Source organism: Pristiophorus japonicus, chromosome 5 (genome assembly GCF_044704955.1).
Source record: "Pristiophorus japonicus isolate sPriJap1 chromosome 5, sPriJap1.hap1, whole genome shotgun sequence".
NCBI lineage: Eukaryota > Metazoa > Chordata > Chondrichthyes > Pristiophoridae > Pristiophorus > Pristiophorus japonicus.
This window is the reverse complement of record NC_091981.1, coordinates 235571740-235586494: the sequence shown is the minus strand read 5'-3', so window position 1 is coordinate 235586494 and position 14755 is coordinate 235571740. Positions and strand designations below refer to the sequence as shown.

General features: G+C 41.5%; 1 protein-coding gene across 1 annotated transcript in view; it reads left to right on the top strand.

Annotated features, from left to right (window-relative positions):
* The window catches only part of pip4k2aa (phosphatidylinositol-5-phosphate 4-kinase, type II, alpha a), a 248466-nt gene extending 238223 nt beyond the window's left edge, over positions 1-10243 (top strand). Inside the window, exons 9-10 of the mRNA XM_070881403.1 lie at positions 5440-5543; positions 8055-10243. Of these exons, the coding sequence (XP_070737504.1) occupies positions 5440-5543; positions 8055-8135 (185 nt within the window). The 3' untranslated portion in view covers positions 8136-10243. The remainder of the gene's footprint in view (positions 1-5439; positions 5544-8054) is intronic.
* Positions 10244-14755: the final 4512 nt, after the last annotated feature.

The following is a 14755-nucleotide window of genomic DNA, read 5'->3' as shown; positions in this document are numbered from 1 at the left end:
CATGAATGCTTTGCTGCCTGAAGGCTCAGCGGCAACTATTCCAAATGGACCATGTTTACTGTTTGGACCTGTTCCGTAATGTTGTGTTGTGTTAATGGAACAAATGATGGAAATGATTGTTGTTTACTTCAAAAGTTGTGTCAATGATGGAAATGATTCAGTTATAATTTTAAATATATTTTATTCAAAAGTTTAACATATTTGTTTGTATTTAACTTAACTTTAATAAACATATTCTTGTATCAAGTTTTCACTTAAGATCACTTACAAACTTTTAAACTTGTAAATTTACATAATTTACAAAAAAGCTTTTAATTTGAGTACAGTTACATAATATTAACAACAGCAGCAGCAAAGAAAGGCTGCATCAATCTCTCCTCCACCTTATTCTAAGACCGCCTGTTGGTCTTGGTGACTCCACCCCTGCCCGCAGGCGGTGGCGCATCGTTTCTTAGGTTTGTACCAAGTTTATTCTTTCGAACATCTTGGGAAATGCGCACTACTTGATGGGGTGGGGGGGGGAGGCGGTAATGTGAAAGGCCCGGCTTGGGCCTCTTCAGAGGTTGCTCTGGGGATTTGAGTGGGAGTGGCAATTGATTCTGTCAATAGGCGCGGGGTCTGGGCGTATTTCCTTATTGCAGCAGCTAACTCCAAAATCACATGCCCTGATAGTGTCTCAACTACCTCCAACATTCCCTCCCTCATGTTGGCAGACAGTGTCTCAGCTACCTGTGACATGCCCTCCCTCATGTTGAGCAACAGTGTGTTAACTACCTGCAAGATTCCCTCCCTCATGTTCTCTGACAGTGCATCAGCTACCTGCGACATTCCCACCCTCATGTGCACTGACATAGTTTCAGCTGACTGAGGTATTCCCTCACTCATGTTCCCGGACAGCGTTCCCAGTCTCGTGAGAATGTTGTTACTTCTCCGAACAGTCCTGATACCTCATCACCCACTCCACTGATGGTGTCCAGGGGTGATCGTGTAAGGTCAATGCTCTCTGCACTCATTGCCATCATCTGAACCACATCTGTTGGATCTTGCACCTCAGGAGAGTGCGGTCGAGCTCTCCTTCCCCTGGGTTTGGCTTGCACCCTATTACTGGGTCCCACAGCCTCGGACAGTGGGGCCCTGGGTGTGCCTTGCTGCACCCCACTGCCTCGGACAGTGGGGCCCTGGGTGTGTCTTGCTGCATCCCACTGGGACCCACAGCCTCGGACAGTGGGGCCCTGGGTGTGCCTCGCTGCATCCCACTGGGACCCACAGCCTCGGACGGTGGGAAACCATGGAATGTCCCACCAACACTCAAACCACCTTTCAGGGAAGGGGCTAGCACCTCAATGGGCGGCACCTCCACCTCCTCCAAAGTGAGTACAACAGCAGGGACTTCATCCATCCCCCTCCCCCTCACGCCCATGCTCTTGGTCTGGAAGATGGGATTGGAAGATGGTCATCTCTTCAGGCTCGTCCTCGTCTGTATCAGTATCTGCATCGTCAGGGTTGGCCTCAAGTTCTGCAAAATATAACAGAATGGTTAGCAGCAGAGGAGGGGCCAGGGTGGGTGGCATGAGTAGGCTCTCAGTGTAGGCAGCAGGCTGATTTGAAGGACCATGATGAATGGTAGCACATTGCATCAACCGAAGCGTAGCTGACGGAGACATCCCCATGAACCGAAGCATGTCAAGCCTACGCAGTACTTAACATTTAGGAAAACCAGACTGTGGAATTTGCAGGACTTATCCTCTCCCTTGAGTGTGGGCCCAGCTTGTGCAGTGGTGGTTGTTTTTCTCCAGGCAGGACCCATCAAAGCAGCGACCCTGTCTTCCAAGGGTGTCAGTGGGTGCTGATTTGTCAGGCCTCCTCCTGTTCGAGTTCTTTCTCGTTTGTTGTGTGCCACTTTCCTCTACAAAGATGAAAATATAACTTTTTAGGGTGAGTGTCTTTCTGCTGGGTGAGACATATACAGATGGTCACATTTACAATTGCAGTTCCATTGAAAAATGAAAATATTACTTACACGAACGACTTGACCAAGCTCCTGCCACTTTTTGCACCGACCTCCAGATCTCAAGGTGGTCACCATTGCACAGTAATCTTCTGCAAGTTGGTTCCAGCGTTTCTTCACTTCTTTGGGTGGAACTTTTAAGTGACCTCTGCTAGTGCCCAGCTCTCGTGTCATCTGCCCTCAATCACAGTAACGAGTACCTCCACTTCATCCTTTAAGAAATTATTGGTCCTTGAGCTGCGTTGCATCTTGTATTGCAGCTCTGATTTTTCCAATGAGAATTAAAGTTCTCTCACACAACTGGCTCTTTAAAAATGGCCGATTGCAGACCGGATGCTGTAGTGCGCATGTGCGCCCATAGGAATCACGTCAAAAACGTCTTTTTTTTTGGGCGCATGCGCAGAAGGGGCAGCATCATTTTTTCGTCGTAGACAATTGGCTCCACTCCCCGAGGGTACTGGACAGGCTGCGCGGCGCCAAATTTGAAAAATAGAGCGGGGAAACTTAGCACATTTATTTTTGGAGTAATTCTGGCCTAGAAAAACGGGCGTAACTCTGGCAATACGCCAAAAAAACGGCTTTGGGCAAAACTGAGCCCAATGATTTGTATGGGTGGTTCTTTAATATCTCAAATATTTAAACAAAGGAACTCCACATTTCTACAGTGTCTGTAACTAACTCAAGTTTATTTCTTTATATAGATCATGTGTTCTAATCTGAAAAAAAGGAAAACCTAGGAGGTACTTTGTGTAAAGTACTTTCCTTTTTGTATTTCTTTTTAACGGACAAATCTCCTGTTTATAGCAGACAGCTTCAATTTACTGATTTCCCCCCCATCCTCCTTCCTTTGGAGACCCACCATTTTGGATTTCCACTGACGCCTAGTGATTTTCCTCCAGATTAGCATCTAGTTCAAGGCCTGGAGTTGCTGTGGGATGTGTGGAGATGTAAAATATCAAGTTTCCATGGGAAGAAAAATAACTCAGTTATCTCTTACGTTAGGCTATATGATCATTTTTTTAAAGATATATTTTGGGAAGTAGCTTGCACTGTAAGTGCTTGTCATAGAAACATAGAAACATAGAAAATAGGTGCAGGAGTAGGTCATTCGGCCCTTCTAGCCTGCACCGCCATTCAATGAGTTCATGGCTGAACATTCAACTTCAGTACCCCATTCCTGCTTTCTCGCCATACCCCTTGATCCCCCTAGCAGTAAGGACCTCATCTAACTCCTTTTTGAATATATTTAGTGAATTGGCCTCAACAACTTTCTGTGGTAGAGAATTCCACAGGTTCACCACTCTCTGGGTGAAGAAGTTCCTCCGCATCTCGGTCCTAAATGGCTTACCCCTTATCCTTAGACTGTGACCCCTGGTTCTGGACTTCCCCAACATTGGGAACATTCTTCCTGCATCTAACCTGTCTAACCCTGTCAGAATTTTATATGTTTCTATGAGGTCCCCTCTCATTCTTCTGAACTCCAGTGAATACAAGCCCAGTTGATCCAGTCTTTCTTGATAGGTCAGTCCCGCCATCCCGGGAATCAGTCTGGTGAACCTTCGCTGCACTCCCTCAATAGCAAGAATGTCCTTCCTCAGGTTAGGAGACCAAAACTGTACACAATACTCCAGGTGTGGCCTCACCAATGCCCTGTACAACTGTAGCAACACCTCCCTGCCCCTGTACTCAAATCCCCTTGCTATGAAGGCCAACATGCCATTTGCTTTCTTAACCGCCTGCTGCACCTGCATGCCAACCTTCAATGACTGATGTACCATGACACCCAAGTCTCTTTGCACCTCCCCTTTTCCTAATCTGTCACCATTCAGATAATAGTCTGTCTCTCTGTTTTTACCACCAAAGTGGATAACCTCACATTTATCCACATTATACTTCATCTGCCATGCATTTGCCCACTCACCTAACCTATCCAAGTCGCTCTGCAGCCTCACAGCATCCTCCTCGCAGCTCACACTGCCACCCAACTTAGTGTCATCCGCAAATTTGGAGATACTACATTTAATCCCCTCATCTAAATCATTAATGTACAGTGTAAACAGCTGGGGCCCCAGCACAGAACCTTGCGGTACCCCACTAGTCACTGCCTGCCATTCTGAAAAGTACCCATTTACTCCTACTCTTTGCTTCCTGTCTGACAACCAGTTCTCAATCCATGTCAGTACACTACCCCCAATCCCATGTGCTCTAACTTTGCACATCAATCTCTTGTGTGGGACCTTGTCGAAAGCCTTCTGAAAGTCCAAATATACCACATCAACTGGTTCTCCCTTATCCACTCTACTGGAAACATCCTCAAAAAATTCCAGAAGATTTGTCAAGCATGATTTCCCTTTCACAAATCCATGCTGACTTGGACCTATCATGTCACCTCTTTCCAAATGCACTGCTATGACATCCTTAATAATTGATTCCATCATTTTACCCACTACCGATGTCAGGCTGACCGGTCTATAATTCCCTGTTTTCTCTCTCCCTCCTTTTTTAAAAAGTGGGGTTACATTGGCTACCCTCCACTCCATAGGAACTGATCCAGAGTCAATGGAATGTTGGAAAATGACTGTCAACGCATCCACTATTTCCAAGGCCACCTCCTTAAGTACTCTGGGATGCAGTCCATCAGGCCCTGGAGATTTATCGGCCTTCAATCCCATCAATTTCCCCAACACAATTTCCCGGCTAATAAGGATTTCCCTCAGTTCCTCCTCCTTACTAGACCCCCCGACCCCTTTTATAACCGGAAGGTTGTTCGTGTCCTCCTTCGTGAATACCGAACCAAAGTACTTGTTCAATTGGTCCGCCATTTCTTTGTTCCCCGTTATGACTTCCCCTGATTCTGACTGCAGGGGACCTACATTTGTCTTTACTAACCTTTTTCTCTTTACATATCTATAGAAACTTTTGCAATCCGTCTTAATGTTCCCTGCAAGCTTCTTCTCATACTCCATTTTCCCTGCCCTAATCAAACCCTTTGTCCTCCTCTGCTGAGTTCTAAATTTCTCCCAGTCCCCAGGTTCGCTGCTATTTCTGGCCAATTTGTATGCCACTTCCTTGGCTTTAATACTATCCCTGATTTCCTTTGATAGCCACGGTTGAGCCACCTTCCCTTTTTTATTTCTATGCCAGACAGGAATGTACAATTGTTGTAGTTCATCCATGCGGTCTCTAAATGTCTGCCATTGCCCATCCACAGTCAACCCCTTAAGTATCATTCGCCAATCCATCTCAGCCAATTCACGCCTCATACCTTCAAAGTTAGCCATTCCTTCTCCTGACATTTGAAAGATATGCCCACCATTGCATGTCCTGCATATGGTAGTTAATGGTTTTTATTTAATGGTTTTCCACCTTTTTAAGGAATCTGGTTGTACATTTTAACAACATCCTATTCATAAACTATATTTATTTTACAGACTCTCTGAGGAAGGAGGTGTACTTTCTGGGAATTATTGACATTCTAACACATTATGATGCAAAGAAGAAAGCTGCACATGCTGCCAAAACAGTCAAACATGGTGTAAGTAATTTCTGTTTCGTGTGTTTTCTTACAAGAACTGCTTTGAGGTCTGAGAAATACAACTAAACAGAGTCTTACAGTTGTTGATCTTCAGTGAGAGCATAAATTCAGATTGAGTGCAGTTTTGTACCTAGTGTAATTCTTTTTTGCACTAAGAAAGAAAGAATTACATCATCATCATAGTAAGTCTTCCTTGATTTTGAGCGACTGCCCATGATGATGATGTAATTCTTTCATTTTTAGTGCAATTCTAAGGGCCCAAAATTCCACATGGGCTTTTTTTGGCGTAGTTGTAGAGGTATGTCCGATCTTTTTCATGGCCCAACTGCGCCAAAAAAAGTTCCAAAATTTTGCATAACCTTTCATTATGAAGCGATGCAGATTGTCCTTAAGCTCTGTGGGTGGAGTTTAAGGTCTGCATCGAAAAACTGAGGTTGCCAAGGTAACAAGAGACACAATGAAGGGCTGAGGCACAAATTTCCCCTTTGTAAAATAGATCTCTAAGTGAGAATTGGGACAAAAGATTGAAATCTCAACATATGAAACAATATAAAATTCCTTTTTAGCATTTATAGATTTTTGTTTTACCTCTGTTTTACAGTGCCGGTGCAGCCTGCAATCCCGGGCCGTAAGGCCCCCACACTGGCCTGCACCTATCCCGGGCTGAAAGGACCCCGCACCTATCCCAGGCCGAAAGGCCCCCACACTGGCCTGCACCTATCCCGGGCCATAAGGCCCCCACACTTGCCCGCACCTATCCCAGGCCGAAGGGACTCCTCGCCGGCCTGCACCTATCCCAAGCCGAAAGGACCCCTCGCCGGCCTGCACCTATCCTGGGCCGTAAGGCCCCCACACCGGCCTGCACCTATCCCGGGCCGAAAGGACCCCGCACCAGCCCGCACCTATCCCGGACCAAAAGCCCCCCCGCACCAGCCCACTTCTATCCTGGGCCAAAAGGACCCCCCCATCCCAGTGCTGTGTCTTCAGCTCAGCTGAAACAATGGCGTCTTCTCTCTGCCGATTTTCACTTCTTTGTGCCAATTTCCTTAAGTGTAGGTAAGGTTTTTCAGAAAGGTGCAGTGTGCTGTTTTAGAAAAAAAATCATACTTGGCTAAACTTGCTTACCTGGCCAGAAATGTCGCACCTGGCAGATTCCATCCCCAGTGATGTAAAAAAAATTGGGAACTAAAAAAATCGGACGTACCTACTTTAGAATGGCATAGAAATTTTGGCGAAACTTGCAGAATTTAGTCTGCTCCAAAAAAAATAGCGTAGGCTAAAGAAATGGCGCAGAATGGTGGGGAAAATTCAGCCCCTAAGTGACTGTATTAGTTATTTAGTTCATTTGATTGTCAGCTTTGTTCAGCTGGCAGTGCTTTTCCCTCTTGAGATTTGAGCTTGTATGTTCCACTCAGGACATAATCGAGGCTCATGCTTCAGTACCATACTGAAGGAGTGCGGCATTGTCGGAAGTTTGTTCTTTTGGATGAAACGTTAAATGTTGATAATGAGGAAGAAAGCTGTAGACTGCAGGAAGATATCAGTGGTCTGGTCAGATGGGCAGAAAAGTGGTAAATGGAATTCATTCTGGAAAAGTGTGAGGTAATTCATTTGAGAAGGGCTTGCAAGGCAAGGGACACTGAAGTGTAGAGGATCAGAAGGACCTTGGAGTGCATGTCCACAGATCCCTGAAGGTAGCAGGACGGGTAAATAAGGTGGTTAAGAAGGAATAAGGGATGCTTTCCTTTATTAACCGAGGCATAGACTATCAGCAGGAATGTTATGTTTGAACCGTATAAAACACTAGTTAGGCCACAGTTAAAATACTGCATTCAGTTCTGGTCACTACATTACAGGAAAGATGTGATTACGCTCGAGGGGTTCAGGGGAGACGTCAATGTCCTGCCCAATATTCAACTTTCAAGCAACACCATCAAAAACAGACTCAATTGTCGTTTATCTTACTTGCTGTTTGTTTGCATGTTCAGTGTCAAGTCTGTCTACATAATAATAACCACACTTCAAAAGCTCTCTACAGATGGTTACTCAATACCTGACCTGATTGTGCTTGATGCTGACACTGGGTGCCTGAAATGGGAAATTATTCAAATACCAATACTGACGTTTCTCACCTTGATGAGAGCAGAACATATAAGATTGGGCATAAATAGCTTTCTTCCTTGCCCCAATTTAAAATTAATTAACACATCTTTCACTTGCGACTATTTGACCTGCCTCAATCCTACAATTGGGCCCAATCATCAGGAAGCAATAAATGGCTGAAATTGACCCACCACATTATTACCCTCATCTTGTGGAGAATTGCCTAGCTTTTTCTTGACTCCTTCCTCTCGACTATCACAAGGAAATAAGCACAAAAAAAAAGAGATAGTTATTCAAAGTTATACAGAATGCTATGTCAAATGGTTATTGGTGATGTGTGTTTAAGTCAGTACTTATGAAGGGTATTAAATAGTAAATAGTGGTGATTTTATTTTTTGTGTGTTATAGGCTGGTGCAGAGATCTCCACTGTCAATCCAGAGCAGTACTCAAAGCGCTTTGTGGAATTTATCACCAGTATTTTGACATAGCCTAACATAGATCACGTGCAGGGAATGGGAAGGGTGACAAAGTCGTGGGAATGAAATGGGCTAAATGAAGTGGCATCTACAGTGTTCGTCTTGCTGAAAGCGTTCCCTTGTTTACATCTTCTGAATAAGATGACTGACGGAAAATAGCTTTAACTGCTTCCTGAAACTCCCAGCACAGTACTCGCAATTAATTACTTTATTTTGTGGGAAGAATATAAAAATCATCAGAGTGCACTGCTTTTGCAACACTCGGAGATGAGCTGTGATGGAACTTTATGGGAGGAGGTACTTTCAAAAATGGGAAGAAACTGCATGTTAATTGACACACAGCAATTACTGATATCAAATTATAAACTGTGGATTGGTTTATCACTTGAACTGAAAAATGCAGAGCAGTATTTGTTTAACTTGCTAATGTTACACTACCGTTGTGCACACTGGCACTCCTCAAGGTAGCTTCATAGTTTATTGTTTCTTCAAAGGGAGTCTTGTCATAATAAAACTTGCGAAGTACTATAAATTTATGTTGAGATAAATTTGTCTTAAATCCCCACTTTTAGGTAGCTGATGCTATGTGTTTAAAAGTTAAAATTCTTTCTCAGAGGGAATCCAATTAAGAAATCAAAATTTCACTCACTCTCATTAGCAATAATTGGGTGATTTGAAGCTCTGATAAATTAACTGAATTGTCACAGTACAGAAAAGATGTGCATTAAGTGTTAGGATTTGCCTTATGATTATTTAACATTGTTTTGGGCAACATTTTATTACATATCTAACTTTCTTTCATTTGAAAAAATTGAGTAAGATGTTAAAGGATTTGAAGTCACCTGGGTAACTTTATACACATTGTAGTAGCGATTTGGGATACAGTGTGGGAAGGAAGATTGCATTTGTAACATTTCTGATAACCCATCCTAATGAATTGTGCAAATTTAGTTCATTATTTCATATCTTAATGTAAAAACTTGTTTTTAATAAATCCTCCTTGTACCAGTATTTACAACCGGAAAGTGTCTGATGTGTCACATTGTGAGCAGCTTTTTCATATTAATATGGCTTCAAATAAAATATCCTTGGAGAAAGCCTATCCCCATCAAGTGCTCCAAAGGATGCTGACACCTATATTAAATATGGAGTACTTCAACTATTATTATTACATTTTTCATATAGAGGAACACATTAGGGCTGTAGGAACACAACAATAATTTCTGAATTCACAGTTGCCTTTAAGTTTCTGCAACATTTTTTTTTTAAGTATTATGTAAATATGTAATAAACGGTTGCCTGAAACTATGATCATCATTGTTATCTGTAAATGCTTTTAATTATGAATTGATCTTTTCTGTACTACTTCCACTATCACATTAATTATGCAGATTATGCCTTGTTAAATATAACATGCTTAATATCTTCAAAGATTACACTGTGCAACAGGTGTGCCTTTTTCCTCGGAAAATCATTGAAATTGCTGTTGCGACTATATCAGTTTCATTGGCTGCTGTGCCCTCCCCAGAAGTTTGGGAACTTAAGCAAGCAAAGGAGTGCCAGAATGCCTTTCTTATTAAAAATGTGTCAGTGTTGTTTGGACTGCAATTTTTTTAAATGCTTCACATTAGGTAGCAATTACCTAGATTGTACTAGGATTCTAGTGAGTATCAGCATCTTCAGCGGCAAAGGCAATATCATCCATGTGGCTATGTAATAATTTAACATGGTTTTGTTACACTTGGTATAGTGATGTTAACACTGTAATGTAAATGTACAGTTATATATTTTACGTATTTAAAAAAATAATTTTTTTCCATAATCATTGTGCCGGTCACTTTCATTTCAAATTTTCTGTAGGATGCTGTAGTTTCCATTAGTAATAGGACTACAAGAAGCAAGCCTCATGTGGGAAAAAAAGGAACACGTACAAACAATATATTTGGGCAAAAAATTCCCTCTGTGGCTCACCTGTATTTTAAATGCTTCTGGCAGCTTAAAATATAATGCACATTGTTTTGTCTTTATTAGTCATTCATGTCGATAAACTGTTTTTTGTTTAAGTGAGGCAACTTCATAAAATATGTACTAGTGCTGCATTCTACACACTCCATACCTAAGCTTTGCTTTATGAAATAAAGCACCCTGTTGTCTCAAAAAGCTACTTGCATTAGTGGTGTTATTTTCATACTGGTGATGAGAGTAACTGTAATTGCCTATTCTAACATTTCCTAAACCATTTGGGAAAAATAGGACTGATGCCTAAAAGCTGTTGGAGCTCTTATCTAGCCGCTACATAATCGTCTTGCAGCAATTGAGCAGCCTTTCTTAATGTGTAGGCAGAGAATGGTAGTAACGGCAAGTAATAGATGTCTTTCTTTCAAGTTAGGTGTCACTCTGGCCTTGCAATAGTCTCTGTAATTGATCTACAGACATTGGGTCCTTAGATAAGCTGTCACCGAGGAAAATAAAAACAATGGGCATTCCAGAGCTCTAAAATGTTTGAGGAAAATCAAAATCCTTCTGTTTTATGAATAAATAATTTTTTTCATTTATCGGCCATAGGTCCATTTGCCAACAGGGGAGGCATTGTCTCTTTGTTTATGTCGGCTCTCTGAAGTGATCTAAAAGTCACACTAATGAACCAGTTCTCAAGTTTTTTTCCATCCTTTCTTATTACAGGGAACATTGTTCTTCTATTAGTGAAACATTGTTTTTTGAATTGGACTTGGTCAATTTAATTCTAATTGCTAATTTAATTTTTGCAAAAAAAGTGTGTTTCTATAGTGAAATGTTTTATTTTCTGTTCAAATTCCTACTGTGGCTAATGAACTAGAGTGCTCAGATACACACTTGCCCCAGATTCTCTCACATTCCGGAGCAGTAATCCAAACTTTGGAATGAAGGAAGCTGAAGAAGATGCTTAGTATTAATGAATGAATTATTTCGAATATATAGGCACATATTATCTTCCATCTTAACAAACAAGCGTGATTCCAAAGCTATTACGACAACTATGGTAGTTTACTCATAACGATAGAACATGCCAGCAAGCAGGATATTTATGTTCCTGACGATTTAAACCCACAAGTTTATTTACTGAAAGGTCACAACCAGCAGGAGCGGAATGTAATAGAAAAGTACCAAAGATACTGTGGATGCAAAAAGGCTGTCTCAACAAGCTATGCCCTTCTAGAAATCAGCCAATGTCAAGAAGCTCTATTTAAGCTACAGACCACTGCAATATATTTTTGGGTACATTTGTCAAATTTGTGAATGTTGATGCTTATTAACCATAGGTATAATTTATTTATATATATTTTATATATATACATATATAATAGAGAGAGAGTTGCCTCCACATACACTCAGATGTTTACCTTAGAAGTTTCTTGTGCAAGATGCACATTTCTAGCAAGACACCCTTCTCAATCCAACATATGCTTAGATTATCTGATTTGCTTCAACTCTGGTCATATACAGGAGTGGAAGAATGATATATTTTTATCCAAGTTCATTTGGAAATTACTTTTTAAATATTAATATAGCTAGGGGCTTGCCTCTGTGACTGCTGTCCAGATACTACTGCAGTTCACATCACATGTACAGGAAGCTGTTGTCTGCCCGACAAATATCACTGGCAAAAGAAAATGACCAAAAAGAGAATAAATTCACTCCCCGCAACTAACTTATATTAGTATAACACAGTCATAGTGTATCTTAAGGGGATGCACATAGTGAAATATCATTGATACTGTAAACAGTTTATAAATTGCTCTTGTGATTTATGATGTTAGCTCGACCTTTGATATGTTTGACAGTTACATATTTCAACCTATGTTATCCTATGTTTATTCTTTGAAAAATGTTTCCACTCCGAACTCGTACTAGAAGCATTGAAATGCTAGCATGGCACTTCTCAGTGAGGAAAAGGTCCCCTTGTGCTGGTACAGATACAGCGGGGGAAGATTTAATCTGTGTGCCATGTTGTACAAAACTATAAACATGTTCTTCATAGCTGGTGTATGATTTTGTTACGCATAGTGAACAAGGAAAATCTTTTCCCAGTGCTCCCTAATCTGTTTGTACTGGGAGTCGAGGGAGTTCATTTATAATTCAGACTTGACCAACTATTTTGCCTTCTCTCCCTTCCCCCTCACTTCTGAAACTCTCAACATTTGAATCTTCAAATTATCAATCCATAAAAGGTAGTGTTAGAGCTCTCTTTTTGTAAACAGCACAGAAGCTGCTTTCACTTTAAATTAGACTGTTCAGAGCATTATCTTACCTGTGATTCCAAATACTTTCTATATTTTAGCAAAACAATGTGATGACAGATATAATTTGGCAACTTCTCAGTGTTTGTAACTTGATATAGAACTAGCTAGGACAATTTTACCAATATGACCAATGTTGCCTTATTGAATGCACCTTTGCAGAGACTCGTTTTACTTGCTAAAGTTCTTAAGATTCAAAGTACTCTCTGGTTGGCCATGGGAAACAAACAAAACAGCAAAGCCTCCCTTTCTGGCTGAAGTGATTGTGTTTGTATTGGTCCATGGTAGGAACTAAGGCAGCCAGAACATAAAGATGTCTTTATTTATTCTTGGGATGTAGCAACACTGGCAAGGCTGCATTTATTGCCTATGCCGAATTACCCTGAGAAAGTGGTGGTTGAATTACTTTTTGAAGTACTGCAGTCCTTGTAATGAATACTATCCACAACAACAACTTGCATTTATGTAGCACCTTTAAAGTAGTAAAATGTTCCAAAGCATTTATCGATTGATGCCCTTGCCCTAGCTGCACTACAACAGCTTGGCGGGGGAGGGGAGGGGAGGGGAGGGGAAATCACTGGTTCTAAAGTAGAAGTCATCAGCACTACAGCCCTGGATGTTATAAGGGCCCATAGTCTTTGCTGGGTCTAGTGCACTCAGCTGTTTCTTAATGTCATGTGGAGCGAATCAAATTGGCTGGACACAAGAACAAAGAGATAGAACAGCAGTAGGAAATATTTTAAAAAGGTAATCAATAGAGTTCAGGAGAAATATATACTGCTGAAAAAAAACAAGAACAAACTACTCCATAATGAGTCGCCAAAGATAAATACAGAAATGGTGGTACAATTGAATCTAAAGAAAAAAGCACATGCGAAGTAATGTTCCCTTTAAGCTGCACGATCGCACGGGGCTCCAGGGGTCCCACGCAACCAGTGAGCCGGCTTTTAAATTGAAAAAAACCATGCGTGGAATTTTGAATGGGCCGCGCAGCTCCCAAAAAATAATTACAGGGAATATTGACGCTAAGTAGAGGATGACAAAGGAATACGAAGAGGTTAGGAAATAAGTTTTTTAAGTAAAATATTAGGAAGGCAAAGCGGAATTGGGAAATTAAATTATCACAAGTATAAAAAGAAATAGTAAAGTATTCTATAGACACTTAAATAACAAAAGGAAAATTAAGATTGGGAAAGGGCCACTAAGAGATGCACAAGATAAACTCCTAGGTAAGGATAGTGAAATGGCAGCAATATTGAATAGCTACCTTGCCTCAGCACTTCAGAGGCATAAGGAAAAACTAACTGAGCTAAAAATTGAGCGGTTATCAATCCATAAAAGGTAGTGTTAGAGCTCTCTTTTGTAAATAGCACAGAAGCTGCTCTTGCTTTAAATTAGACTGTTCAGAACATTATCTTACCTGTGATTCCAAATATTTCTATATTTTAGCAACACAATATGATGACAGATTTAACTTGGCAACTTCTCGGTGTGTGGGGTGGTTTAAGGAGGGTCTCAACGGGGGAGAAGGAAGTGGAGGTGCAGAGTATTTATGGGGATATTTCCAGAACATGGAGCATGGTCAGCTGAAAGCATAGCTGCCAATAGTGGGAAACAGGGCAGGGGTCAGAGGAACAGAGCGTCACAAGATTGTGGAGCAAGAAGTGGTGAAAAGATTAGGAAGGACAAGGACATGAAGGTATTTAAACATGGATGATTTTAAATGCGAGGCATTGAGGAGCAGGTGACGACAGATGAGTGGGACTTGGCGCAGGATAGGATACAGGCAACAGTGTTTTAGATGAGCTGAAGTTTATAGATGGTGCTGGGTGGGAAAACAGCCAGGAGAGCATTGGTGTAATCAAATGGATGTGACAAAAGTATGAATGAGTGATGCAGCAGCAGAAGAATTGAAGTGGCAGGCAATGATTTGGATAAAGGAATTGAGTGTAATATCTCCAAGTTTTCAGATGACACTAAACTGGGTGGTGGTGTGAGCTGTGAGGGGGACGCTAAGAGGCTGCAGGGTGACTTGGACAGGTTAGGTGAGTGGGCAAGTGCATGGCAGATGCAGTATAATGTGGATAAATGTGAGATTATCGACTTTGGGAGCAAAAACGTGAAGACCGAATATTATCTGAATGGCAGCAGATTAGGAAAAGGGGAGGTGCAACAAGACCTGGGTGTCATGGTTCATCAGTCATTGAAAGTTGGCACACAGGTACAGCAGGTGGTGAAGAAGGCAAATGGTATGGCAAATGGCCTCACCTGGGATATTGTGTTCAGTTTTGGTCTCCTAATCTGAGGAAGGATGTTCTTGCTATTGAGGGTGTGCAGCGAAGGTTCATCAGACTG